General features: G+C 50.8%; 2 protein-coding genes across 6 annotated transcripts in view; one reads left to right on the forward strand and one right to left on the reverse strand.

Moving 5' to 3' along the window:
• Positions 1-96: 96 nt before the first annotated feature.
• On the forward strand, positions 97-7876 carry Bap1 (BRCA1 associated protein 1). Of its 5 annotated transcripts, none has more exons than XM_048355887.1 (17): positions 97-261; positions 359-388; positions 499-553; positions 1460-1592; positions 1981-2100; positions 2556-2617; positions 2717-2859; positions 3127-3205; positions 3655-3778; positions 4069-4216; positions 4692-4876; positions 5325-5458; positions 5985-6463; positions 6604-6764; positions 6967-7125; positions 7221-7293; positions 7485-7876. In XM_048355887.1, the coding sequence occupies exons 1-17, from the start codon at positions 225-227 to the stop codon at positions 7616-7618; spliced, it is 2256 nt and encodes a 751-aa protein (XP_048211844.1). In that variant the 5' UTR covers positions 97-224; the 3' UTR covers positions 7619-7876. The 5 variants fall into 5 exon arrangements, with proteins under 5 accessions (XP_048211844.1, XP_048211845.1, XP_048211846.1 ...); XM_048355888.1 differs by having other exon boundaries at positions 5985-6436; XM_048355889.1 differs by having other exon boundaries at positions 99-261; positions 7033-7125.
• A 785-nt stretch (positions 7877-8661) lies between these two features.
• The window catches only part of Dnah1 (dynein axonemal heavy chain 1), a 71101-nt gene continuing 52127 nt past the window's right edge, over positions 8662-27635 (reverse strand). The window contains exons 48-77 of the mRNA XM_048355886.1: positions 26793-26989; positions 26216-26351; positions 25210-25418; positions 24420-24591; positions 23467-23658; positions 23016-23126; positions 21781-21966; positions 21276-21467; positions 19803-19970; positions 19525-19716; positions 19204-19335; positions 18398-18523; positions 17638-17757; positions 17386-17535; positions 17116-17276; positions 16376-16601; positions 15964-16159; positions 15525-15676; positions 14394-14590; positions 14008-14152; positions 13628-13786; positions 13416-13547; positions 12588-12758; positions 12330-12509; positions 12083-12259; positions 11320-11490; positions 11042-11172; positions 10376-10727; positions 9978-10212; positions 8662-9456 (exon numbers count right to left, since the gene is read on the reverse strand). Of these exons, the coding sequence (XP_048211843.1) occupies positions 9335-9456; positions 9978-10212; positions 10376-10727; positions 11042-11172; positions 11320-11490; positions 12083-12259; positions 12330-12509; positions 12588-12758; positions 13416-13547; positions 13628-13786; positions 14008-14152; positions 14394-14590; positions 15525-15676; positions 15964-16159; positions 16376-16601; positions 17116-17276; positions 17386-17535; positions 17638-17757; positions 18398-18523; positions 19204-19335; positions 19525-19716; positions 19803-19970; positions 21276-21467; positions 21781-21966; positions 23016-23126; positions 23467-23658; positions 24420-24591; positions 25210-25418; positions 26216-26351; positions 26793-26989 (5190 nt within the window). The 3' untranslated portion in view covers positions 8662-9334. The remainder of the gene's footprint in view (positions 9457-9977; positions 10213-10375; positions 10728-11041; positions 11173-11319; positions 11491-12082; positions 12260-12329; positions 12510-12587; positions 12759-13415; positions 13548-13627; positions 13787-14007; positions 14153-14393; positions 14591-15524; positions 15677-15963; positions 16160-16375; positions 16602-17115; positions 17277-17385; positions 17536-17637; positions 17758-18397; positions 18524-19203; positions 19336-19524; positions 19717-19802; positions 19971-21275; positions 21468-21780; positions 21967-23015; positions 23127-23466; positions 23659-24419; positions 24592-25209; positions 25419-26215; positions 26352-26792; positions 26990-27635) is intronic.

Here is a 27635-nt window from a genome sequence, read left to right on the forward strand (position 1 = left end):
TCCGCGCGCGTGCCTGCCTCGGCGTGACAAGCGAAAGAGGAGTCCCGGGGCGGGTTCGTCGCTTAGTAGTGACGTCTCCCTGCCGGCGCGGGCGGGTGACGCGGCGGGACCCGTTGTCTGTGTGTGGGGCTGAGGGGCCCCGGGAGCGGCAGGGGCTCCCGGCGGTGGGCGGTGGGGGGTTGGGAGGGCCTGGACATGGCGCTGAGGGGCTGCCCCGCGGGAAGATGAATAAGGGCTGGCTGGAACTGGAGAGCGACCCGGGTGAGGAGGGGGGCCGGGCGGGCTGGGGGCTGGGGAGGCCGATGGGCCTGGGGCGCGCCTGCCTGACACTTCTTGCTCCCCTTGTCGACCCTACCAGGCCTCTTCACCCTCCTGGTGGAAGATTTCGGTAAGACACTCCTCTGCAAGCTCGATTGGGGCCGTGGGGGGCCCATCCCTGTGTTCTCGCTGCAGGGTCGGCCTTGCTCTTCCCGACCGCTTTTCCTTTCGTGATTGTAGGTGTCAAAGGAGTGCAGGTGGAGGAGATCTATGATCTTCAGAGCAAATGCCAAGGGTGAGTGGCAGCCGCCTTCTACACCCGGAGAGCTGGGACTAGGGAAGAGGGGTCCCTCAATGGAGTCAGTATCTGGAAGTCCAAATTGTAAACTATCACAGAAGGAAGAATCCCTCCTTCTGGGTGCTCTTCTAATCAGATTATTTTTATTTTCTTCCAATCTAATCTTCCACAGTGTTTTCTTTCCCCAACTCTAACCTTCCTTGGGTTTAGCTGCCTTTTCTGGTCTTGCAGTAGGAAGACCCAGGTCACATAATACCTTTTGTGCAACTGCAGTTCGTTAATGCCATGCCCATGTGTGTGCTGTGGCTTTAATCACACCAAGGTCGTCTGGTATTGATTGGTGACAAGGCCATATTCTGAGGTACCACATTCAGGGTCTTGTCCTGGTGATCTGCAGAGAATAAGGGGGGGGGGGGAAAGAGAGAGAGAGAGAGAGAGAGAGAGAGAGAGAGAGAGAGAGAGAGATCTACACTGATCAAACGAAGAAGTCTGCTCCCCCCACCCCAAATAGTGTGGGTTGTGTTTGTGTGCTTTCCCAATTTTATTGGGGTTCAGATGCTGGAATCCACAAGTGAGTGCTTGAATTTCTTACTAGTTTTTGTTATTGCCTAATTTTGTGTTCCTGCCCTGCTCTGCCCTGGACATAATGGCAGTTCCAGTCTTTCTTCTCTTACCCCGAGCCGTAGACTTCATGAGGAGAATGGTGGACTGGAGCACCACAGTCAGAGCTGATGTTTGACTTTGCCTCTGGGGTGTGAGGGCTCAAAGCCATACTAGATACAGCATTAGGAAGAAGCCAGGGGAGAAGTGGGATCATGGCAAGTGCATCCCAATGGTGACAGTGCAAAGGAATAGGGGAAGGAAGGAGGGATGCTGATTGCCTTCTGCCCCTTAATTTCCCAGCCCTGTATATGGATTCATCTTCCTGTTCAAATGGATCGAAGAGCGCAGGTCTCGTCGCAAAGTCTCTACTTTGGTGGATGATACGTCCGTGATTGATGACGATATTGTGAATAATATGTTCTTTGCCCACCAGGTCTGCTGGGCTCTGTGCTTGTTTGGAGGGTGGGATGCTGCCAAGTGTTTTTGTTTGTTTCTTTGTTTGGGAAATGGAAATAGGGAAGGCAGGAGGAGACAGAAACCAAGGGTAATGGTTACAGAAGTCCCCTTGGCACAAGGAACCTAGCTCTTATTCATTAAAAGGAACACCTTAAAGTTGGGTGGTTTCTCAGTCCATTTTCCATATCTTCATACTTAGTGGATGTTTAATTGACTCATGTTAAATGAACAGCAAAGATGAAGAGAGCTGATAAGGATTGTTGCTCAGATAAAACTCCCTGTCTCTCCCCATTCCCAAAGAATATGGGCTTGGGGAAACTTGGCATGACAGATACTGTGTATGGTGATGATTCTTGGTTTCACAGTTGATCCCCAACTCTTGTGCCACTCATGCCTTGCTGAGCGTGCTCCTGAACTGCAGTAATGTGGACCTGGGACCCACACTGAGTCGTATGAAAGATTTCACCAAAGGCTTCAGCCCTGAGGTAGGCTGCTGTCCCTTAATCCTGACTCACAACTAGCTGAGCAGATGTTATTCTCAGGGGCATTAGTAATACTACCATATGATATTTAGCACTGTTTGGCTGTTTCTTTTTCAAGTGACCATTAACATTACACTTGTAAAGAATTGTGCAAGGCAGTTGAATTTAGGCTCAGTTGTTAGGAAAGGTGATAGAGACCTGAGTAGCACCATGTCAGAACTTTCTCTGTTGGGATTGTTTCTATCAAGTTGTGTTGCTCCCCAGTGTCCTCTGATTACTGTGCAAGGACAGTATTGCTCATTTCTGTATTGCCACAGCTCTTTGCCCTCACCAGCTCTTGAGGAATGTGCAGCTTCAAATTCCTCAGATGCCTTCATGCCTGGTCTCTGGAGCTTTGCCCCCACCCAGAGGCCTACTTGAGAAGCATTTCTGATGGGGCCTTATTTTCTTTCCCCTAGAGCAAAGGATATGCAATTGGCAATGCTCCAGAATTGGCCAAGGCACATAATAGCCATGCTAGGTATGTGAGAATTGATGTTGGGTAAGGGTGAGGAAGAGGTTTTTTTTTCTTTTTCTTTTTTCTTTTTCTATTTTAACCTTGATTCTGTCCTTTCCCCAGGCCAGAGCCACGTCATCTTCCTGAGAAACAGAATGGCCTTAGTGCAGTGCGGACCATGGAGGCGTTCCACTTTGTCAGCTACGTGCCTATCACAGGACGACTCTTTGAACTTGATGGGCTCAAAGTCTACCCTATTGACCATGGTAGGCACTTTGAGGTGGGGCCTGTTGGGTTTCGCTATTTACCTCTTGGGTGTCTGGGGCCCAGGTTCCTCAGATGCTTGGGACCCAATGGTTGGCTGGGGTAGGTACTGAAGACATCTGACTCTGGCTAGGGCTTCATCTTGTACTGTATTATTACCTGATCAACTCATGACTCCCAGGCTCAACCATACTTCTCCATCTTCCTTCCTTGGCCTGCTCAAACTCAGCGTTTCTCCCCTGCTGATTCCTCAACTTGGTCTCCAATAGGGCCCTGGGGAGAGGATGAAGAGTGGACAGACAAAGCTCGGCGGGTTATCATGGAGCGTATTGGCCTTGCCACTGCAGGGTAAGAGCCCCAAGTGGGCTTGACTCTATCCTCTGTAGCTATGCTATGCTTTGGAAGGAAACCAGGTGCTTTGGAGAGCACCCAAGTGATTTGTAAATTGCAAGGCCATGGTGAATCCGGCAACATCAGGCTTAGGTCTTGGGCCTCCAACTCTTTACCCTGTTTCCTACCTTTCATGTATTCTGGTTTGTCTTTGTGGTGTGACAAGGCCTTGGTGGAGCCTTGAGTGGCCCAGGTGTCCTGGCTCACCTCCTAACATCCTCTCATATACTTCATGAGAAGGCATCAGCTCAAGTTCTACTGGGCATGGCTCCCTGCTGCTCACCTGTTAGGGAGTGGTTTATACCTATGGTGAAAGTGTGACTGTGGAGAGCCTTGCCAGGATATGTCTCAGCCTAGTGGTGGGGCTGTGGTGGGAGCTGCTCTCACAGCTGCAGCTGTGACTGCAGGGAGCCCTACCACGACATCCGCTTCAACCTGATGGCAGTGGTACCTGACCGCAGGATCAAGTATGAGGCCAGGCTACATGTACTCAAAGTGAATCGTCAGACAGTGCTTGAGGCTCTGCAGCAGGTAGGTGCCTCCCTTGTCTGGCCAACCCTTTTCTTTTCTGCAGCATCTTCGATTTCTTATCACACTTTTTTTGTGGGTTGTATTTCAGCTAGCCATCCTTTTCCTTTGCTTCTTTTGGGGGAAAGGTGGAAGTTAGGGGTGGAAGGGAGAATAGCTTCTAAAATGGATTATGATTTGGCCTTTATTTTCCTATGAATGAAGAATGTGTAGGACCAAAGCCATTGTGCTATCCCTCCAGCCACTGGAGGCCCGGTTCTAGCCTCTCTCTGAGCCTTGGATTTTGTTTTCAGTTGATTAGAGTAACACAGCCAGAGCTTATTCAGACCAGCAAATCTCAAGAGTCACAGCTGCCTGAGGAATCCAAACCAGCCAACAGCAAGTCCCCCCTTGTGCTGGAGGCAGGCAGAGCCCCAGTGGCCTCTGAGAGCACCCACACAGGTACTGGGGGTACTGGTCTCTCTTAGGCATCAGATCTGTCCTGCATAACTTGACCTGGGAGGCCCAAGGAATACAAGTCTTTTCTGTAGAGATACTTGGGTAGTTGTGCAAAAGTTCCTATAGGTCTGGAACTCCAGTGCCTGCTGCTCTCCCCTTCAAAATATAGACAGCAGTTCTTGCCTAAAAGGTACCTTTAAAGGGCTACTATTACTCCAGGCCTCTGAGCCCTCTGCAATATGCCTTCTATTTTCTTCTAGAGGCCTTTTTCTTCCTGCCTCTTTCTTTTTTTTCTGTTATTCTTCTCCCAGTCTAACTGTGGGACCATTTTAGAGCTCATTCACATCTATTTCATTAGCTGATTCAGCTTTTCTCTGGGAAGAGAGAAGGAACAATGTTGTCACAGGTTTGGAAAGACTGTGGACTTCTCTCTAGGATCCAACTAAAGGTCTTGCCTGTACTCCTTGTCCTGTCTCAGATGGTGTGGAGGAGGTGGCTGGTTCATGTCCACAGGCTCCAACCCACAGTCCTCCCAGCAAACCCAAGCTAGTGGTGAAGCCTCCAGGGAGCAGCCTCAATGGAGTTCCCCCTACCCCCACCCCCATTGTTCAGCGGCTGCCGGCTTTTCTAGACAATCACAACTATGCCAAGTCCCCCATGCAGGTAAGCTGGAAGTTCCCTGGCAAGATTTCCTCTGAGGGACCACTGCAGCAGTTCCCCACGTGGCTTTTGGGTGTTCAGTCTCTGCTTGGGCCTGTTTGGGAGGTTCCTCTGATAATCCGAGGCTCACAAGAGAAGATGCTTAAAGAGGCAGAGAAAGCTCCCCCAATTTTAAATCCACTCACATGACTGGGGTTAAATGTCTAGGGAATACTCATTTGGTACATCTGCATGGATTGGCTTCTGCTGGCAAAATAAAGGCATGTATGTGTCAGCTCTCCATTGGTCTCTGCTATGTCAGTGGGTGGCACCCTCTCTGGGACCCAAAGGGAGCACCAGAGGGGCTCAGTCTAGAGAGCCACGTTATCTTTCCTTCTTGGCTGAAAGTGCTGTGCCCAGCTTGTGAGGGTAGCCCCTTCTCTTGACCACTCTGGTCTTTGTTCTTCCTCAGGAGGAGGAAGACCTGGCAGCTGGTGTGGGTCGCAGTCGAGTTCCAGTCCGCCCACCCCAGCAGTACTCAGATGATGAGGATGACTATGAGGAGGAGGAGGAGGAGGATGTGCAGAACACCAGTTTTGCCATCAGGTCAGCTCCAGCTCTGTAAGGCTGGCAAGCTCCGGCCTCTATTCAGAATATTCGCCTCACTTTTCAGAATGCACTTCAGCAGATAATATTGGGCACCTACAGAATGCTAGGCCCTGGGCGAGGTTGGCCTGAAGGGACTAGCACCCCAGGTCCTCAAGAAGTTTTTGATGGTTTGTGGGGAAAGCTGAACATACAATCATGTATCAAGACATATTCTTATTGGAAGTGACCTTTCAGTTGGACCCCAAAGGATTGGTTGAGACAGGAGAAGCGGTTGTGGGGATAGGGATGTGGGAGTGGAGAAGATAGGGCATTGGCTGAAGGCCAGAAATGAGGCATTTAGAATAGAGGAGGTATTTTTTTAGGACACCTGGCTGCAGGTGATACATATCTGGGTTAAGCTGCTTGGATCAAGTGTAAAGAGCTTCAGGGTGGGTTGGAGGTTAGAATATATGCAAGGAATTCTAGGCACTGCTGGGTGTGGTTACCTGGCCCATTTTCTCTGTTTACTTCTTGTGTCCCACAGATACAAGCGAAAGGGAACGGCAAAACCAGGGTCATTGAATAGTTCCACGGATGGGCAACTGTCAGTGCTACAGCCCAACACCATCAATGTCTTGGCTGAGAAGCTCCAAGAGTCTCAGAAAGACCTCTCACTTCCTCTGTCTGTTAAGACTAGCAGTGGGGCTGGGAGTCCGGCAGTGGCGATGCCCACACACTCACAGCCCTCACCCACCCCCAGTAATGAGAGCACAGACACTGCCTCTGAGATCGGCAGTGCTTTCAATTCACCCCTGCGCTCACCTATTCGCTCGGCCAACCCAACACGGCCCTCCAGTCCTGTCACCTCTCATATTTCCAAAGTGCTTTTTGGGGAGGACGACAGTCTGCTGCGTGTTGACTGCATACGTTACAACCGTGCTGTCCGGGACCTGGGTTCTGTCATCAGCACAGGCCTGCTGCACCTTGCTGAGGATGGTGTGTTGAGTCCCCTGGCACTGACAGGTGGGCTTTGCACTGGCTCACTGGCCAGGTGCAGCAATGAGCTCCAAGGGGTGAGGGTAGGAGTGTGTGGTACACTCATGAGGGAGGTGGAAGGTAACCAAGTGTCCAATGCTCTGACATGTTTTCATGTCCTCTTCCAGAAGGTGGAAAGGGTTCCTCACCCTCTATCAGACTGGGCCAAGGCAACCAGGGGTCTAGTAGTCCAGAGGAGAAGGAGGTCGTGGAAGCCACAGATAGCAGAGAGAAGACTGGGCTGGTCAGGCCCAACGAGTCCTTGAGTGGGGAAAAGTACTCACCCAAGGTGAGCCTTCTTTGTGGCTTTCTCTTTCAATCCTGGTAGAGAAAAGGGACTGGGACCTTGGTGCTTAGGTGCTGGGTTATTGATTGGAATTTGTTCTGAAGACTTGCTAGCTGGAGCCAGGTACCAGGAAGCCTTTCTGGGTTGGGTGATGGCAAGGAATCAGTAGGCCTCATGGATTCTGGCTGCTCACCTTTGCCTCTAGCTGCCTCTGAGTAGTGAAGCTCTGGTGCCAGCCAGGCCCTTCAGCTGCAATGCTGGGTTTCGGCAGGAGCTGCTGGCATTGCTAAAGTGTGTGGAGGCTGAGATTGCAAACTATGAGGCTTGCCTCAAGGAGGAGGTGGAGAAGAGGAAGAAGTTCAAGGTGGGTGATCTTTCTGCTGCCTGCTCCCTTTTCCCTTCTCAGCTGCTTTGGGAGATGGGCTGTGGTGCCTTTATACTTCTTCCTCTGTCCTACAGATTGATGACCAGAGAAGAACCCACAACTACGATGAGTTTATTTGCACCTTCATCTCCATGCTGGCTCAGGAAGGTGAGAGGGCTCCTTGTATCTTAAATGGTACACCCTGCTGGGTCTTGCCTCAGGTCTCCCTACTTCAGAACTTTCCTGAGGCTTGAACAGCGAAAGCCTTGAGACTCCCAGCTCCTGGTCTGACTGTGTTTGGTTGAGTGGGTGGCTCCTGGGCAACCAGCCACCATCACAAGGGTTTCTGCCTTCCACAGGCATGCTGGCCAACCTGGTGGAGCAGAACATCTCCGTGCGGCGACGCCAAGGGGTCAGCATTGGCCGGCTTCACAAACAGCGCAAGCCTGATAGGCGGAAACGTTCTCGTCCCTACAAGGCCAAGCGCCAATGAGGGCTGCTGTCTCTGACTGTGCAGCCTGCTCTTGCCGTGAGGCCCTCACCAGGGCCCCTGCCTGCCCTACTCCCCTTTTCCCAGTATTACTGAATATTTTTATCCAGAGCCCAGACTCTGGGAGTGGAAGCCAGCTGCCATGTTTCCACATCACATCTGGGGGCCTGGTGGGGACAAGTCAGCTTGATAGTGCTTGGGAAGTAGCAGTTAGAGTTGGGCTACAGCGAGGTGCTGTGGCTTCCTCTACAGCCAGAAGTGGATAGCAGGACTTGGCCCTGTTACCTGGGCAGCAGAATATATATTTTACCTATCAGAGATGTCTATTTTTCTGGGCTCCAACCTATCTTGCCACCATATTAATATGGCTGGCTTCCCAACTGCTTTCTCTCTTAGCAGCTATCATCTGGTTGGGGCCAGTTGCCCACATCATGCCAGGGTCACAACTGTAAAGACCCAACTGGGGGCCTTGTGGGCACAGGACTCTGCTGCTCTAGTCCCAGTCTCCCCGTTTCCCTAGCCTGTCTCTGTTGTGATGAAGTCAGGCCTACTCTCTTCATTTCTTCTGGGAGAGTGCCAAACTCAGGGACCCTGATGCTGGGTTGGAATGAGTGAGATACCAAATGAGAGTAGGGGGAACAGCCTGTTGGGGTTCCATAACCTGAGCAGAGAAAAGTGTTTGAGCTGTTTGGTGGCCTGTAAACTGTCCTAGCTCTAGCCAGGCTTGTCAAGACTGCTGTCTACAGCAAGGCGCTGGGGCTCTTTGCCTTCAGTGTTGTGGCCCTAGTGATGGGCCTACATTGGACTCCTGGTCTCTGTCCCTGGAGCCTGGGGCTCAGAAGAGTCTATCTGGCCCCCTCAGTATTATTGCATCTCCCTCGTAGCGTGGCAGAGAGAGGGCTGCTTTCAGGAAGCTGGTACCACTCAAAAATGTCTGCTGTGCCAGCTTCCTCAGCTTCTGCAAGGCACTCAGGGTTGTGCACAGGATCAAACCATCAGTTGGAGCCCCTGTGTTCCCGGAGGCTTGATGTTAAGGTTTAATGTAACCCAGCTGGCTTTGAAGGTGATCCAAGCAGGCCCCTTGTCTGTACATACTGACTGCGGGGGGCTGGCATGTGTGGTTGCTACCTATCGGCTGAGCACAGCTTGACCCCTCTGGCATCTGTAAATACTGGATCAGTGAATGAATAAAACTGCTAAGAAACATGGTTGCTGGCTTGAGGTCTGTAGAGCTGTTGTGGGAGTAAGGGACCTATTAGCCCAACGTTTTGGGACCAGAGATTCAGTTATATATACCTTCCTGCGGTGTCTGGCTTCCCTGGGATGCTAGGCATGGAAATTAGGACTTAAGCTGTGGCTGAGAGGTAGGAAGAAATTGGGCTTAAATGGGCTACGGACAGAGTCACATGTGGGGAAAAGGCTTGGTAGCCATATCTGGTGACTTTGTATCAGAGTTACTGAGGCTTTGAGTTGAGGAGTAGTCCTGCCCAGGAGAGTCTCAGCAGGACATACGTTTTATTCCTAATATAGATACAGTGGGGCCATAGATAGCTGCCTCTGCTGCTCTTCCCTCCTGACTGCTCTCTACTAAGTTTGCTACAGCTCCTCAACCCCATGCTGGCAGTGGGTCCTGCAGAGGGAGCCTCACGCAAGCAGCCATCACACAGCTAGACAGGCTGAAAAACTTGACTTTAATGACTCTGGCCCTTCCACCTGAATCTAGTAGTCCAGGGCACATATGAGGGCCACACCACGCTTTATCCAGTGTCGCTGAGGCAGGTTGGTGGGGATCTCCACAGCAATGACATAGTTGGTGGAGTGGCCTGTGGTAGACAGTGTTCCTGGAGAAGGTAAGAAAGAAGAGCTCATGTCCCTGTCACCTTGAGAGCAGGGGTGGGGCAAGGGCAGTGAGTTTGGCAGACTGAATTGGCAACATGGAGGAGGCGTTAGCCCCAGAGGAAGCCTGCCCGGTGAGTAGGTGTGGCCAAAGCTTATTCCTGCCCAGAGGACTCAAAGTAAGGGTTAGAGTTGATGCCCCTACTCATTCCTGAATAGTCCCAGACTTGTGTCCTTTGTGGGGCTTCAGTTACTCCTCTGGACCCCCCAGTGGCAAGTGAGCCTCATAGGTTCCCAGGACCCAAAGTGGATCTGCTGGGGAGGCAGGCAGGCTGGAGCTCAGTTCCTGGGTGTTAATTTGCCTGCTGCCAGCATGGCTCTGTGCTGACACAAACTTCTGTCAGCTTTTTCTTTTTGTTAGCTTTCCTGTTCAACTAACTTGGATAAGTAACAGCTGACTTGGGCTGGCTTGGGCCAGTCCTGGGCCCCCACCTCTAGTGTAGGCTCCCTGCCCTGCTTCCCATACCAGCACGGGTCAGCGTCTTGTAGATAGGGCATAAATAGTAGTTCTGCATCGTGGACTTGCGGTTGGGTATTGGTAAGAGCCAGATGACAGCCATTTCTGTGTACAGCTCCTTGGGCCGGGATTCAGCCAACTGGAAGCTCACTGGGTCCCAGCGGGCACCTTCCAGGAATAGTCCGTGGATATAACACCCCTCTGGGGGCCTTTCTGTGAGCTCTGAGTGTGACTTAGCCATCACCTGTGGTGGGCACAGACACAACCAACACCCAGGTTTTGGTTAGAGGGACTCTGTCCTGGCCTATGTCCTCCCATCCTCTTGCTCAAGGTTGCTATGGTTATAGTGCTTCTCTTGCCAGAGCCCACCCTACTCTGTCACCTGACCTGGCCCTGGCTGTCCAGACCTTGAAAGCAAAGGAGATAGTGTCAATTGAGATGATGAACTTTCGGGCAAAGTTCTGCAGAGTGCCTGTCAGGAAAGCCTGAGGGAAGAAGAAGCCACTGATCCAGAAGACAGCTGGGATGCCATTTTGGATCCAGGTGTACAGGAAGTCCAGGCGCTGTATCAGGTCCATGACCCATGAAGCCAGTGGCTTGAGCGATGGGTAGGCCTTTGCATTCCAGAGCTCAGGCACGGTGTTGTTGTACAAGCTACCAGCCATAAGCTCCAGCTGTGAGGACATCACTACCAGCCCCTTGAGTGCCTTGAGCATGTCTTGCAACGTTTGTGTGATCACCTTTAGCAGCCGGTTGTACCTATTGGGTCAATGGCCAGGAAGTAAAGGTCATATGGCAGTATCTTACACTTTGCAACTTGAAGCAACAGACAAAAAAGCAATGACAGAGGCTATGAGTACAGAGCTGGGTACAAATCTCGGCCCTTAGCAAGTACATGTCCTGAGATAGCCACTTTATGTTTTTGTGGGGGGGGGCTCAAATTATCTAAAATATGGTATAAGTAGTTGAGCACTAAGCATGACATCTAGCCCATGGTAACTAACTCCTGTTGTCATTTCCTGATAGCTCAGTGGCCACTTATTCAGGGCTAAGAGTGAAGTAGGAGGACTTACCTAATGACCTCTTGTGCCAGCACTGTGTTCATTGATTCCTCATAAAGCACAGGGTACTTGGCGACCACCAATTGCAGGTTGATAGGCTCAGGCACTTGCATCAGAATGTCCTTAGCTAAATTCTCTACTATCTGCAGCAGCAAAGAAACATTGAGGGATAAAGCTGGTCTCCTTTCATCCTTTCAAGATTTCATGTGCGGTCCTTCCCTCAGGGAAGCAGGCAAGATGGTAGAGCCTGACTTGCCCAGCCCTTGGCCCTTTCCCTTGCTGTCACCTACCTCTTCCCTGCCTTGGCCACCTGCAGAGGATGATTTGGGCTGCAGCTGGATAATGGCACCAAGCAGAGCAAAAGTCTCATTCTGGGCAAAGGTGATGTTGGCGTTGTCATGCAGGCCAAAGATTTCAGGCATATCATTGAGTGGGAGGCCCTTGATGTACGAGAGGTAGCCCTAGGAGGTAGGAGGGCCAAAGATGAAGGCCCTGTCTTGCTCTACTCCACCTCCCACCCCACCCCCATCAGCCTTCAGCATCACCTTCCTATTAAGCACACTACTTGTCACCCCTGGTAGTAATCCTTGGGCCTCTTACTGTTCTCAGGACTGCGTGGCATCTTTGGTTGCTGTATGTTGTTTGCTTCCCTCCCAGCATCCTTCCCTCACCGCCTTCTAGCTCCCTGCTACTTCATGTGGCTTCTCAACCCTGCCATGTTCCACCACCCCTAGCACTAGGCCCTTTTGCACTAGGCCTTAGACTTCTTATACACCTCACTGGAAGTATCACATGCTCTGGGAGTCTCCCTGACTGCAGAGCCTGGATTGGTCACCACACTGAGCAACTACACACAAGAAATGATGGAGGCAGAATTCAACTCTATAGTTTGTTTTTATAGTGGCAGGAACTAACTCTACCTTTCTCACTGTAGGATGGATTCCTCAATAGAAGAGATGCCTCTACAGGAAGGACCATGCCTTCTCCCCCTAGCATCATAGTGCCCAGAATCCTGTCTAGTAATCTTGCCTAACCCATGGAGGTTGGCCTCACGTTGAGGTCATAGGTGGGTTGGATCTGATGATAAACACCAGAGGCACTGTAGCTATGGTCAGGGGAGAGCACCGCAGGGTTGTAGAAGTCCTCTAAGATGTTCATGACGCAGCGGCGGTCCCAGTCATCAGTAACGCGGCCCCCGTAGTTAATCTCCCCAGCTGTGTACTTGAGGACCTACAGAGTGGATGGGTGAGGGCTCCCGTAGGTGCCCAAGCCACTGACCCCCAGCCTATCCCTGGCCCACCTTATAGGGGATGTCATCGTATTCATCTAGGAACATCTTGAGTTGGCTAATGCAGATGCGCAGGTCTCCATCTGTGAACTCATAGGGAATGTTGAAACCCAGGGGCCCAAACTTACGACGTTCCAGTGCATTCCCATGGAACAGACACAGAGACAACAGCAGGGACTTGAACTCCATCACCTGAAGGAGGTAGAGGGGCAAGGGTATAAGAAGCAGGAATGGAAGCAAGTAAGTCAATGTGCATCAAATAGTCATCACCTTATTGCAGGAGTGGAGGAAGTCATCACTGAGATTGTTATAGGACTTCAACAGGTTGGCCTTGACTCCACGTGGTGGCTCAATGGTCATCTTGGAGCCATTTTGCAAGATGGATACTGGGAACTTGTTGCTGGGAAGGCTGGTGAGCCATAGGCGGAAGTCCCGGTGTACCTGGTGGGTCATGGCTTCTCATGAGCATCAAGACCAGAACCTAGGTACCCTCCTACCCAGCATCCTTGAGCTCACCCATGACCTACCACTTTGGACTAAGTATGCAAAAGTTGTGTGGACAAGTGATTAAGAACATGGACTTTGGGCTGGGGTACCAGTGATTCATGCCTATAGTCTTAGCTATTCAGGATGCTGATCTAAGTAAGGATCGTGGTTCAGAGCCAGTCTAAGCAGATAAACCTATGAGATTTTTACCTCCAATTAACTAGTAGAGTCAGAAATAGATGTGTGGCTCCAGTGATAGAGTGCCAACCAGGAGCAAAAACAGCCCAAGTGAGAATGTGAGACTGGCATACACACACACACACACACACACACACACACACACACACACACACACACACACGGACTTTGGCAAATCCTAAGGTTGCCAGTCTGATCCTGGACAGGTCACTAGTCCCATAAGACCTAGTAACTAGTAACTTGAGATTAATGTACTTGTGACATTATACGTAAGTCATTAATACATATGTCATTCAGCTTGGAGCTGAGTGCTTCACAGGATTATTTTATTTAAGCCTCATCAGTCCTAGATAACTTAATTAGTCCCTTCACAGAACAGGACATAGTGGGTCTGTGGCGGGTAGCATGGCATACCTTGTCAGGGTTGATGTGCTCAATGAGGCGTTCCAGGGCTGGCATCCAGCTTGGTGCCAGGTGGCAATTCTGGAAGAAGACCCACTTGCCCCTCTCTATGGAGCTGTGCATCATTGCTTCTGCCCGAGGGCCCTGTGGGGTGGAGCATTGGGTGGTGAGGGACAGCTGCCCATTCTCCCAGCCTCATCCTTTCATTCCTGCCTAACCTTTACCTGCCCCTGGCCCAGAGAGATGGCAGAAAGCTTCTTGGAAAACTTCATCTCTTCGGCAAACTTGTAGAGATCAGCAGCAGGGTCCGTGCCAGGTGATAGCACAAAGATGAGGGGTGTTGTGGAGTTGGAGTCTTTGAACACCAATGACAAGTTGGCTGTCTGCAAGGATGGAGAGATGCTAGCACCCCCTGAAGCTAAAGAAAGATGGGGCCCAGGGAAAAGGATCTGGGACTCTCAAGGAGGTCTCAGAAGGCCTTCCAGGTGAGGCCTGCAACGTCCCAGATGCTTTGGGAGTTCTAGTGTGACCCAAGGTTATGAGGTAGTTTGTTCAGTGCAGCCCCCATTGAGACTCAAATACTATTTCTGGGTACCACACTTGCCTGGGGCTCAATGAAGCGTGGCTCCAAGTTGTTGGCCACAAAGTCCTGCATGGCATTGGTAACTTTGTCTCCACGCAGACAGCGGAGGACTAGCAGTTTCTGGAACTGGTCCAAGTACTTGTCCCAGATGCCAGGCAATTGCTCCCTGCAACAGTACCCATATCTCCCTGAGAGCCAGCCTGTGAGAGGCCCCAGGTCCCAAGAATTTTGCCAGCAGGGGACAGTGGAGTGTTTGAAGGATACAGGGTTAGGGGCACAGAAGAGAGATGGCCACAGATGCAGGAGAAACCTGGGTGATCCCTCACAGAGGGCTACCTGGCAGGCCTGTTCCTGGGCTCTCACTTCTTCCATGTGCCATACTTGCAATACCCTGGAACCCGGCTTACCGGTGGGGCTCAAGGCTGTCAAAGATGTTCTGGAAACTTGAGAGATGTTTCACAAAGTCCGAAGAGAAAGCAGAAAAGGTTGGCAGGTTGGATAGTGCCAGGATGTCTCGCCAGGCCCGGTCTGACAGCCAGCTTGGCGCAGGGTTCTCAGTCATGATCTGAATGGAGCCCCCGGACAGAAGGTAGCGCCACTCAGCCTGAAAGGGGACAGAGAAGGTTGGTGTTTAGGCCCTGGGGCCAGCATCTCCTTACCTCTGGGCACCTGGTCCAGAAAAATCCAACTGCCTCCGGAGGTCTTGGTCAAATAAGTCTAGTGTCTTTACTCTGTCCTTTCCTGGAATGTGCTCCAGAGAAGCTCCTAGCCAAACCCCTATAGGAGGCTCAGGACAGTCTGCCCTTGGGGACAGCATATTCAAGGGTTTGTTGTTGTTTGGCTGGTCCTGGGGCTTGAACACAGGGCCTGGGTGCTATCCCTGAGCCTCTTTGTGTTCAAGGTTGACCCTGTGCCACTTAAGCCACAGCACCATTTTCTGCTTTTTCTGAGTAGTTTATTGGAGATAAGAGTCTCACAGACTTTCCTGTCCAGGCTTGCTTCCAGGTATGTTCCTGAGCAGCCTCCTGAGCAGCTAAGATTACAGGCATGAGCCACCAGTGCCCAGCAGATTCAAGCTTTTTTGAAGGCCTGTGCTCACATCATTGATCAGGCATCAAGAACCTAGAGTTTCCTGTTGTATTCAAGCAAGCAATTAGGTTTCCTTAAACCTCTGCCATTTTGTTTATGCTGTGAACAAAGGGGCTTTCCCTTTCTTATTTTTTTTAACATAATATTTCATTGATGTACAAATTACCACAAAGAACATTTCCTGAGGTTTGAATCCAATGAGTTTTGATTTTTAAAAAAACTCCCCCTTGTGAATCTATTTCCTAAGAGACGATAGATACCGTATAGTCCTCTCGCTTTAGAAGTTGCCTTCCTTGTCAGTTGTCACGGGAGACAGGGCTGTTCTGATTTCTATCATCATGATAGATTAGTGTGGGGCTTTCCCTTTCTATCCAGGCTGTCCTCTCAGATTTACAACAGGGAGAACCCTGCAGGCAGACAGTCTACTGGCAATCTGTCTGCTCCTTTACCTGGTTGATCTTGCCCTCATTCATCATGATACGGACACACAGCAGAAAAGCAAACATAAGCTTATGCTTCTCAAAAAGGCTGCGGCAGACATTGCTATAAAGGCTGTAGGTCAGGTAGCGGTTGATGTTGACGATGCGCTTCTTCAGGTTGTCTGCAGGACAGAGAGGTGATAGCAGAGCTCAGGAAGAGGGGAGAAGAAGAACCCAGGATCTAGTCCAGCCTATTCAGTCTTCCATCAGCTGGAGGACAGTCTGGGCATACCTGTGAACAGTTGTTAACAGTATAGAGGGCCCCAAGGAGGCTAGGGAGTAGTGGATTTGCCTTAGGTATCATAAGCTTAGTGTGAGAATATGTGCCAGTGAACATGGGTATGAGTTTACATGTGTCCCACAGTGGAAGTGTGCACATACACTCCTATTCAGGGTGGACCAGCACTACCTGCCCTCTCAGAGCTGGCAATGCCTGAGAGGAAGATGTTGAGGAACCACTCGAGGGAGTACTGGTACATGGGGTCCACGTTGGCCAGGTCAGATACACAGAAGAAGAGGATCTGGGTGCGGACAGCCACTGGTATATACTCCATGCGTGTGAGATCAATGTCCTTCTCTGTCTGCTCTGCAATCCTGACCTTGGCCTGCAGTTACAATGTGAGGCATGTGAAAACCCAGGTAGACTAGCAAAGAGCAGAAGGCAAAGGGGGGAATGGGGAAGGCTGAGGCTGGTGGGTTAAGATCGGGGAGCCAGGATTGTGGAGGTAAGGAGATGTAGGGAAAGGTATGGGTCAGATGGGGAGAAGTGGGAGTAGGCTTGGGGCAGGTGAGGAGAGGCGGCTGGGCATGCAGTTGCTGACCTGGATTTCAGCAGCTTTCATCTTGGAAGCCTCTAACACCTTGATGAGCTCCATGTCATCCACAGGGTTGCCCTCAGAGGAGCTTAGTCGGTAGAGGATCTGGTCTTCAATGTCCTTCAGCTCCTGACGCATCTTAGCATTGCTGATAATCAGCTGGTTCTTGGCCTCTTCCAAGTCAGGTCGCTCCTCAGCCACTACCTGGCCTAGTAGTTGGTCCTCTAGGCCACTGCCCAGGGGCAAGTGAAACCATGTTGGCAATGCATGGTAAGCTCTGCCTACTTATCTACCTGTGCCCTGAGTCTGCAAGAGCCCAGCATCCTTGCCATTGACAGCTTGAGAGGGCTGGCATCCATCTCAGGCTACAGAGATAGTGCAGAGGCTGCATTCAAAATAACAGTTCTGTTCTTAGACCTTGGGTGGGCCTCTGGAGTCCCACCAGGGGGTAGCTAGTTGGAGCTGGAATCCCTGAGCAATTCTTCCTGAACATGTGGGGGCTGGGGTGATCAAGAATGTGAGCCTTGACACAAAGCAGGCCTGTGGAGTAAGAGTTCCTAGGTGGAAATGAAGGCAGGTAGAAAAGGTGATATGATGCCCAAAAAGCCTTGGGATGAAGAGGAAGCTGGGGGACCACTGAGTAGGGAGACACAAGTCCCTGAGGTACTGGGGTAGGGGTGACCAAAGGGTAGCTGATATGAGGAGGAAGAATGGATGCTTAACAGGGCACTGGGTATGGGGCTTACCTGGGTGACAGGGTGAAATTGATGAGGGTGAGTTTAGTGGCAATCTCTGGCGTGTAGTGTGGGTTGGGAAGCTTGGTGGTGATGTACATCCTGAAGTCTTCATGGTACGGGATCACGGTGTCCCCCAGCTTCAGCACTGTGTTTCCCTGCTGCTTGTATGTCTAGGATGGGTGGGATGGGCAAGCACTGTGGCCCCAGCTTCATCTGTGTGGTGTAACAGATCCCTGTCCAAGACTCTAGCCCACAGCTCTCCCTCTCTGACAGGCCCACCTGCTTGAGCAGCACAGGCTCCAGGGCTGGGTCTAGCTCCTCTCCCACATTCTCCAGAAGGCATGGTTTGCCAAAGCGTATGGCATTCTCCATGCTGCGCAGGAAGTCTCGGTCACTCAGTTTGAACACATCCAGTCCATTTTCTTTCTCCTGTAGGGACAGGGGGGTGGTAAGGAAGGGTTAAGATTCAGCCTGGTGCTCAGCTGTTCCCCTGCTCCTGTTGGGCCTGACTGGGGTGGGGAGATAGCTTACCATGTTCTTGATCCATTTGTTGGCCTGGCTCTGAGGATCAATGAAGTGGGTCCAGCGCTGAGAGTACTGGTTGATAACTCCATTCTCCACTGACAAAGTGTCATTGGGGAGGCCAGCAATCTGGGGGAGGCCAGGTGTACTTGGGTCAGGGCTCTTGTTAAACAGTGCCACCTGGGACATCAGCTACTCCCAACCCCATGCTTTGGCAATGGACTTCATTCTTTATCTCACTCTTTGGATATAGAGGACAGGAGGCACTCTGGGCAAGGTCTTAAGTCTCTCCCAGAATCTCTGCCCTTCCTGAACCTGGGCTGGCTCCTGATGCCTTCCTCTGCTGGGTATTTCCGTTCTCATGCCTACTGCATCCTTAGTGACACTATTTTCACAGAGCACACACCCCACAGACCCTCTTGGCCTTTGCCTGTATTTGGCTTTTGGCCATTGGCTTCTGTCTATAGCATCTTTGTTACCTCTCTTTGCCAACTTTCCTGCCTTTTAGCCTCTAGTTCAGACATGACTTCTTTTAGGGAGCCTTTTTTTTTTCTAACCCTCACTGTGGATACTACTCCCTCATATTCTTTCACAAGTATCCCTGTCTTCTTCCCACATCCATGCCACACTTAACCCAGCTCTCTGTTTTTACTATGTTCCACCATCTTTCTGGGCCCAGGGGAGCCATCTCTGAGCCAGATAGAAAGGAAGGTAGGAGGGAGGCAGGTGCTTTGGGGCCCAGCCTTGTCACTTGTCACTGGGAAGGCACCTGCCACGAACGGATCTTCACGGGATTTCCCAATGTCCCAATCAGTGTGGGCTCAGAAGTGTGCGGGACCTTGTGAAGCGTGAGCTCCTTGACCCATTGTTCATACAGCATCGTGCGGTACTGACCCTAGGGAAATGCCAGATTAAAGATCACCACACCAGAGACTCCAGCCCCTACTCCACCTCCTACTCAACCACAGCTGAGTGTTTGTTTGGTTTTGTTTTTGTTGCCAGTCCTGGGGCTTGAACTTAGGGCCTGAGAACTGTCCCTGGCTTCTTTTTGCTCAAGGCTAGCACTGTACCTCTTGAGCCACAGCGCCACTTCTGGCCATTTTCTATATATGTGGTGCTGAGGAATCGAATCCTGGGCTTCATGTAATAGAAGGCAAGCAGTCTTGCAATTAGGCCATATTCCCAGCCCCCACAGCTGAGTGTTGCACCCAGAAATTCAAACTCAGACATGAAGCAGACACCTGCCTTTTGCACCTACTTGCTCAGATTCCACAAACCTCAGCCTTTTATCTGTGAAACAACACTAACATCTTCCCTTAAGAATTGAATGTGAGGATTGGATAGGACACATAATGAAGCATTTAGAGGGGTGCCTGAAACATACAAGTATACACGTGGGGCTCTCCTATGTTCTCACTAGAAGGTCAGCTCCCAAGGGCAACTCTTCTAGCTGTTCTGGGCATTGCTATGTGCCCAGTGCCTTCCTGTCCTTCATTCAGTGAGGTAAGAGCACCCCATGGGCTGCCCTCCTGGAGGGAGGTGAGGCTGGTCAGAAGCTGAGCTGGGAATCCTTACCGTGAAGGGGCCCAGGTAGGCCACAAAGCCAGAGGCCACCAGCACATCACCAGAGATGTTGATGAGCATGTGATCCAAGTTTTCCACTGTGTCTTGCCAGCGTACCTTCTCGTCCGACAGTCCATTGATGAGCTACAGAGGCAGCCCCATGACATGAGTGCTGGGAGGCTGGCTTGAGGGCTGGGGCTGGTCCTACCTGCAGCAGCCCTGGTGGGTGCTGAGTGGGGTGTGAACAGCCACCCTAGAACCCCCCACCCCAGGCCTTTCTGGCCTGTGTTGAGAGGTCGCATGAATGGGTTTCATGGAGGAAAGGCAGCACACCTTGTCTGCACGGCCCAGCCGCTGCTCACACTGCTCACACTTTAGCTCCAACTCTTCCTTCTTGGCAACACATTCTCGGTACTTGGCCTGCATTGTGGCGATGCCATCCTCTACCTCATGAAGGCGCTGCTTTGCCTCCTCCAGGATCTGCTGTGTCACATCCAGGTCATCCTGGGCTTCCCGCAGGGCTTGCTGAACACAGAGAGAGGGGCTGGTCAGCTCACTACAAGGACCTGGGAAGGAGAGCCTGCCCCCCTCCAGCTCTGACCCATCCTCACCCGCTTGGGCTCCACAGCCTTGGCCACAAAGTGGTACTTATGCATGGCGCGCACCCACTGGCAGATAGATGTGCAGGCCTTGGACACCTTGGCAATGGCAGCAGGCTGGAATTCATCATTGTCGATGTACGGCTGGATGGCTTTGATCACCACGTCCCCAATGTTGTCCTGGAGTGGGGGCCATGGGCTTTAGGAAGCTGCTTCCCAAAGGGGTCAAGGGTGGGCTCTGTAGGGAAGTGAGGTCTCTGAGGCCTCTGTTCCTGCTTCTAGGCCCTGTATCCTCTGTAGGCCCGCATGCAGTACAGCATTAGCCTTATAGAGCAAACACAACTCAGAAAGTCTGGCCCAGATAAGGAATTTCTATGTCCCTAGTATTTTACATAAACTTTTCTGATGCCTCAAGATATGACAATCCACAGGTCCTATCTTTTAAAAATGCATTTAAAAGCAAGAGCTTCTGAGAGTGAGAATGTCAGAAGATAGGAGAGAGACATGAGTAGTTCTGGTGTCCCAGAGAACCTACCACATTCAGGGGCTCATGACAGATCCAGGAGTCTGTGTTGCTAACAAACTCCCATGATCAGAGTTTGGGTGGGCCCAAAGGAACCTGAGCTTGTGGTTTCTTGTCTGATGCTATTAAGCCAAGCCACTGTCTCTACTGAGCATGTGAGGTGTTTAGCTCTTGACCCTGACCTGATAATAGAGAGTAGTCCAAGTGGGACAAGAAACCACTTCTGAGCTAATATCTGGGCTGGAGAGGAGGACTCCCTGAAGGGACTGTGGACTCCTAACCACAGTGCTGCACGTGGCCCAACAGTAAGACCCCCAGATGAACAAACAGAGAAACCCAGAGACATACAGGGAAAGCTAAACCTCAGGTGCTGAGGCTGGGGGGGGGGGTGGGTGGGGAAATGATACAGAGCAAATGGTAAATGTGTAGGTCAAGGCCATTAGCCCAGAGGAAAAAAGGCCTTGGAATGACTAGAAGTGGCACCCAGTGGGCACAAGCCTGCCCTGATCCTAATTTCCTCAATGCACACTTGCAAGCAGATCTGCCTGTTACCTCACCAGACAGCTCCTTAGGACAGGGTCATGGAGCTGGCAAGATTATATGACTCAGGGCTGGGGATATGGCCTAGTGGCAAGAGTGCTTGCCCCGTATACATGAGGCCCTGGGTTCCCCAGTACCACAAACACAGAAAAAGCCAGAAGTGGCGCTGTGGCTCAAGTGGCAGAGTGCTAGCCTTGAGCAAAAAGAAGCCAGGGACAGTGCTCAGGCCCTGAGTCCAAGCCCCAGGACTGGCCAAAAAAAAAAAAAAGATTATATGACTCACAGGACACTGTATGCTGTTGGAGAAATGGCAGCCAGAGAGGACAAGGGCCAAAACACATGTCGACACTCTGGTAGAGTAGGCTCTTCTTAGCTTTCTTGCTCTGCTGGACAGGTTTTTATCCCCTGGCTGGCCTGCTTACCTTGTCAAACTTGAAGAGGCCCTCAAGAAAGCGACCTGGGTCCTGCAGAAGCCCCTTGCCTGGCTCCCAGTAATCATCTACTTTGGTGCCTGGCTTCTCTCCAGGCACCTTCTTGGGCTTGATACCCTTCATGATGCACACAGCTTCTATGACTAGCTTCACACCTGGGGGTGGCCGCTGCATTGCACGCACCTATAGGCAAAATCACATTAGGGAAGGGAGGCCCCACCAACCAAGTCCTTATTGCCACAGGACCAAAGGCATACTCAGATTCTTTGAGATCATACTTAACCAGTAACTACCTGGTACACAGAGGGTAGGGCAGGCATCTAGGGTCTATTCTTGCTTCTTGGCACATGGTTCTCAAAGGATGTATGGAGAGTGGGTCTGGAGACACCCCTAGGTCCCAAGAAATGAGAGAGAGAGAGAGAGAGAGAGAGAGAGAGAGAGAGAGAGAGAGAGAGAGAGAGAGAGAGAGAGAGAGAGAGAGAGAGAGGATACCTACCTCGGTCACATCATTCTTGTTGAGGTTGCGGAGGCTGGCCAGGGCTGCATCCAAGGCTGGTAGAGCCTCATCCAGATCTTTCTGAGCATCATCAGCAATTGCTTGAGCCTTCCTGGCTTTCTCATTGGCCTTGTTCTCCTCAGCCTGTACTGAATTTCGGGTTTCCTCAGCAATAGCTGTATCTACCTAGGAAAAAGATTACGTCCAGCAGTTGAGACAGGCATGCCTTGCTGTTCTTTCTCCTCTGCATCTCAATCTTCCAGGAAGGAGATGAGGATTGGGAGATCCTATTCTCCAAGGGCCCTCCCAGAGATTTGGGAGGGCCAGGAAATCTTTTCACATCCCAAAATTTACCATGAAGTTCAGGGGCTTTTAAGCTTTAACATACCCACTGATTGGAGCAGTGCCCCAAGCCCATAGGGCATTTTGTACATGTCAGAGAAAGAAATTTTTATTTCAGTCGACTGTGGGGTTGAACTTGGGGCCTAGGTACTGTCTCTGAGCTCTTCAGCTCAAGGCTAGAGCTCTACCACTTGAGCCACAGTGCCACTTCCAGTTTTCTGGTGGTTAATTGGAGATAAGAGTCTCACGGACTTTCCTGCTGGAGCTGTCTTCGAACTGAATCCTCAGATCTCAGTCTCCTGAGTAGCTAGGATTATAGGTGGGAGCCACCATTGCCCGGCTTTTTTTTTTTTTTTTTTGTGCCCATCTTGGTGCTTGAATTCTAGGCTGGGACTTGAACTCAAGGCCTGAACCCTGTTGATGAGCTTTTTTTTTTTTTTTTTTTTGCTCAAGGCTAGTGTGCTATCAGTTAATCCACAGACCTACTTCCCCACCCCATCCCCCCCCTTTTTTAATAAGTCTCATGGACTTTCCTGTCTGGGCTAGCTTCGAGCTGCAATCCTCAAATCTCAGCCTCCTGAGTAGCTGGGATTACAGGCATGTCAAGCAAAAGGTACTCTTACTTTCTTTCAAGAGCATGGCACTTTACTGCTGCTAGAAAGCTATAATGAGTGTACAAGTCGGTTATGTCTGCTAGGGAGGCTGGAGCCCTCATGCTGTGAGAAACCTATACATTTGCCTGTGACATGAAATTGTTCTGACCAAGCATTTCTCACACAAATGTAGGACTGCTGAATAAAGATACACAAAAGCTAAAAATCTGTTGATTACAGATGCTAAACATCCTCAGATAGGATTGCACATCTGGCAGAGGAGTCAAGGAGTATCCTAACCTTGATCTGCTCCATAGTAGACATTGTGTCCTTGGCAGCCTCCTCCAGCATGGGACGCATGATCTCCAGCTCTTCCTGCATCTTGGCCACATCCTCAGATGTACGCAGCAGCTGGGGCAGGGGGAGGGATGGGACAGAGAATAAATTAGGTATGGCAGGGATCAGTAAATCAGCATGCTGGGGAGAGGGCCCTGCTATACCACTCTCATTCAAGGCATCTATGTAGCCCAGTGGGTCCCAGAGGAAGAGGCCTAGTCCCCTGAGAAATCTGTGGAGGTATCCTGATTTGGCTTGCCCTGGGCTGATAAGTTCTATTCTTAAATGGAAGGAATCACCTGTTTCAATCCCTTGGTCTGCAGTCACCTGCAGTCGTGGGTCACCTGGCATTAAAGACCCAGTAGACAGAACCACAGGCAGTTAGCCATTGTCTACAAGGTCTCTTCAAGCTCACCTTGTCTAAGCCACTCTTCATACGGTTTTTTGCAGTTTTCACCTCCTGTTTCTTCTGCCCAATGAGGATGGAGAATATGTTGAGCAATTCTAAATAGCTCTTGGGGGTCACATAGTTGTGGCGTGCAAGTTCGGCCAGGTACTCAACACACTTCTTGGACACTGACTGGTGGATATACACGCAAACCTGAATCTGTGAGGGGAGAGTCCACTGATGCGGATCTTGTAGAATCCCCAACAAGGATGGGGCACTGAGTACCCTCACAAAGCTCCTGCAGCCTGATACCAAGGGTGGGGACATGTCAGCAACCTCCAAAGCTCATGCTTTCCTAAGTTCCTCACATCCTCCAGGTCAAGGTTTCCTCTTATGTAGATGAAAACCCCAAGGTTCAGAAAAATCAAGGACAGTGTTGGTTTTGAATGTGGACCCCAGATGTCTCCGAGCTGTGGCTGGATGGCCTGTGACAGCTGCTATGTCCTGCCTGCCTCTGGGTGCAAAGGTTCTGTTCCCGCAGAGGTTGCATTTAGGGGGAGGGAAAGTATAAGGAAGGCCAGAAACTAGCTAGGCAGGGAAATGTGGGTTCATCCTAGTTTTGGGCCCTCAGGGGGCAATCATCCTTTGAGGATGAACCACACAAATCTAGGCAAACCCATTTTTTGTGGTCTCTGGAGTTATGTTAGGAGGTTCTTGGAAGAAAACTGCCACAAAACCCTCAGGGCATGATGGAGACAGTAATCATGTAGCTATGTGCCAAATATTGTGCCCATACTTTTATAACCCATGGCACTCCCCATTTCTCAAGTGAGGGACTGTGTCTTAGACAGGTAAAGTTGTGTGACCAGACTCACTGTTGGTGGCTAGCCTGGACACTCACCCAGCCTCTAGGACTCTTGAGCCTATACCCCAAATGAAGCAGTTTGCCTTGAAAGCTTACACTTCATCAAAACACCTACCAGTCCTTCAATTATTTCTGAAGAAGATTCCAGTTCAGGGATCTCATTCAGGAACCTGGTGGCCACAGATTCCAGGGCCTCTGCTGGCCACTCGTTAAACCAGTCGATGGTACAGCAGTTGACGAGGGAGGGGAATTGCCTTAGGCGAGCTCGGAAGACCTCTCCAATAGGGCTGGGGAGAGGGACAGGTACCCAAATGAGAACCAGAGATAATGACTTAGGCCCCCAGGAACCAGAGTCCTTCCACATTCCTATAACATGGCAGTCAGAATGTAACAGTACAGGTCATTCTCTCCTTAGAGAGACCTGCTTTCAGCCTAATGAAAGTGTATTTCTAACAAAATAAACATTCTTTTTTTTTTGCCAAACCTGGGGCATAAACTCAGGGTCTGAGCACTGTCTCTGGCTTCTTTTGCTCAAGGCTAGCACTCTACCTCTTGAGCCACATCAGCACTTCCGGCTTTTCCTGTGGTGCTGAGGAATCGAACCCAGAGCTTTATGCTAGGCAAGTACTCTACCACTAGGCCACATTCCCAGCCCCAAATAAACATTCTTACCAGAGAGCTAGCAAGCAAGTGAGAGACAGAGAGAGAGAGAGACAGAGAGAGACAGAGAGAGAGACAGAGAGAGAGAGAATAACAGCACAATAACCTGGTCCCAATACAGTGGTGGCCAGGCCTGGGCCATGGCTCATCTCAGGCCTAAATCTCCAAGTCTCTAGCATTCCTGGGGCTTGCCCCACCAGCCCAGTCTTGCAGCCCTATTGTGGTCTGGTGACAGCTGCCTATACCTCATGCACAACACCATGTGGATGTTGTTTCGCACACGCCCAGTGTAGGCAGCTACGAGGTTAGCCTTGGTGGGCTGCAAACCCTGCTCCTGGATATAAGGCCGCATGGTGCTGACAATCTGGTCCTGCTCATCAGCATTGTAGAGGTTGGGAATGTCACCTGAATTCAGGACATTGTTGATGTCCTCCAGGAAGGACTCATTCTTGATCTGGAGAAAGACCAGGGTTGGGAGCTCAGTCTTTATGATGGTCCCTATACATGGACTCCATGAGCATATCTCACTGGACCTTCACAACAGCCCCAGTTACAGATAGGAATATTATAGATCAGAGAAGACTAGGGCCACTTGAAGGACTGCATAAGTCACAGCCCAGGATGTGCTCTCAGTCTTGCCCTGTAAGAGAAGCTGTGGAAGGAACTTGGGTCCTAGGTAGAGGTATGGCACCTGCCTGTTTCCTTCCCAGTTTTCTTCCATGCCTTGGTTTACCCACAAGAAGAAATTGTGGCTCCTGGTAGGAATGGCTGGCTTGGGTCAAAGGACACTTCACTTTCTTAACTGACTCAATGATTATCAACCTCACTTCCCAAGCCTCACCCTAACCTCCAGCTGGGTTTAAGCACAGCACTATTTATCTTGCGGCCTTGGAGCTATAGTCTTTCTCCATCACTTAGAGACCTGTAGAGAGGCCTTAAGCCCAGGAAGCAGCTATGGTCCCACATATTTTGGGTCAAACCCTCTTGTAGGAAGTGGTTGGCCATGGTACCAGAAGCCTTTACCTTTTTTTAAAACCATCTATGCCCCTTAGCTCTGAGAAGTAGGATTTGGTTCTGTATGCTTGACTAGACCATCTGTGGCTCCACCTTGTCCTTCCAGTCCATCCTCAGGTCTTCCCTGACTGGTAGTGAGCTGGGCATGAAGGACTGACCACCTTGGCAAGATGCTACACTAGGAAAGTATTGTGCCCAGCCCACCCTGAGCCCTGCTCATGACTGTGAGAGGGGTACCTGGGTATCTGAGAACAGGAAAGTGATGGGCAGATTCTGCAGGCCAGCCTTGAGCAGGACCTTCTTAACATCTTCACGCCACTCAGACATGCCATAGTTTTTGGACAGCTCAATCTGGAAGCACTCATACTCAGCCCTGGAGGCAGAGTTTGCATTAAGACCATGCCAGGGGATATGAGACCAGGCACTGATAAGTCTGGGAGGGGGGTATACATGCCTCACCCAATCTGGAATTTTGCTCCCATCCTGGGCAGATTCTCCAGGTCCTGAACTTGCTTCCCTGCTTCCTGACCTTTGCTCAAGCTATTATCTCAGCCAGGAATATCTTTCCCTTCTCTTCTCCCAGCTCTTATTCTGCTAGCAGATCCAAAGACACCTCCCCTAGGAAGCCTTCTAGGAAGCCTGCGTCACTATCTCCATCCCCTACAGCACCACAAGGAACTACTACTGCTTCTCCTGGGGGCCTCACTCCCACTGTTAGGCTGGGTGGATTTGACTCAGTCCTACCCCAGGCTTCCTATGAATACAGACAGACTGGACCAGTCATCCTCTACCCACTAAGCCTGGGGGGCCTTACATGTGGGAAGCAAGCAGTGTGAGGGAGCTGCGGCCGCTGCCACCCACGCCCAGCAGGAGGGCATTGCCCAGTGCTTGGCGCAGAGTGCGGCTGATGCGGCAGATGTGGCTCATTGCATCCATGAAGAGGACCAGCTTCAGCTTGGCTGTGTTGATCTGGTTGTAGTCCTCCATGTACTCCTCGATCACATGCATCATCTGGGAATGGAATGGAAGAGTAGAGTCTCCTGCTTCCCTCCCTGTCCTTCTCTGTCCAGACTAAGAAACACAAGGACCGAAGACAGGCTGAATGTTTTCCCCTACAGACTCAAACCCAAGCAGATGCCTTAAATATTCCAGGGCAGTACTAAATCAGTTACTAATTTAGGTTGTAACATGAAATAATGAAAGAGCCATCCTGTAGTTCCCTATGGAAAAGCTAGCTCCGGCTCCCCAGAAGAGTTCTCTAAACTCTCACATAAACTCCATCTGGACACACAGGGTATCTTGTCTCACTGTGCTCCACAAGGAAGTTGTATCGCAGTCTGTATGTAAGGTCTCCTGATTGTGTGTGTGTGTGTGTGTGTGTGTGTGTGTGTGTGTGCTCGCATATTCGCACGCGCGTGCATGGAAGTGGCACTGTGGCTCAAAGTGGGAAAGTGCTAGCCTTGAGCAAAAGAGCTCAGGGACAGAGCCCAGGCCCTGAGTTCAAGTCCCATGGCCAACAAAAAAGAAAGTAGACCCAGAAGTCAGGTGCCCATGGCTCATGCTTGTAGCCCTAGCTACTCAGGAGGCTGAGATTTGAAGAGGACAGTTGAAAGTTATCCCAGGCAGGAAAGTCTATGAGATGCTTATCTCCAATTAA

Source organism: Perognathus longimembris, chromosome 10 (genome assembly GCF_023159225.1).
Source record: "Perognathus longimembris pacificus isolate PPM17 chromosome 10, ASM2315922v1, whole genome shotgun sequence".
NCBI classification, from domain to species: Eukaryota; Metazoa; Chordata; class Mammalia; order Rodentia; family Heteromyidae; genus Perognathus; species Perognathus longimembris.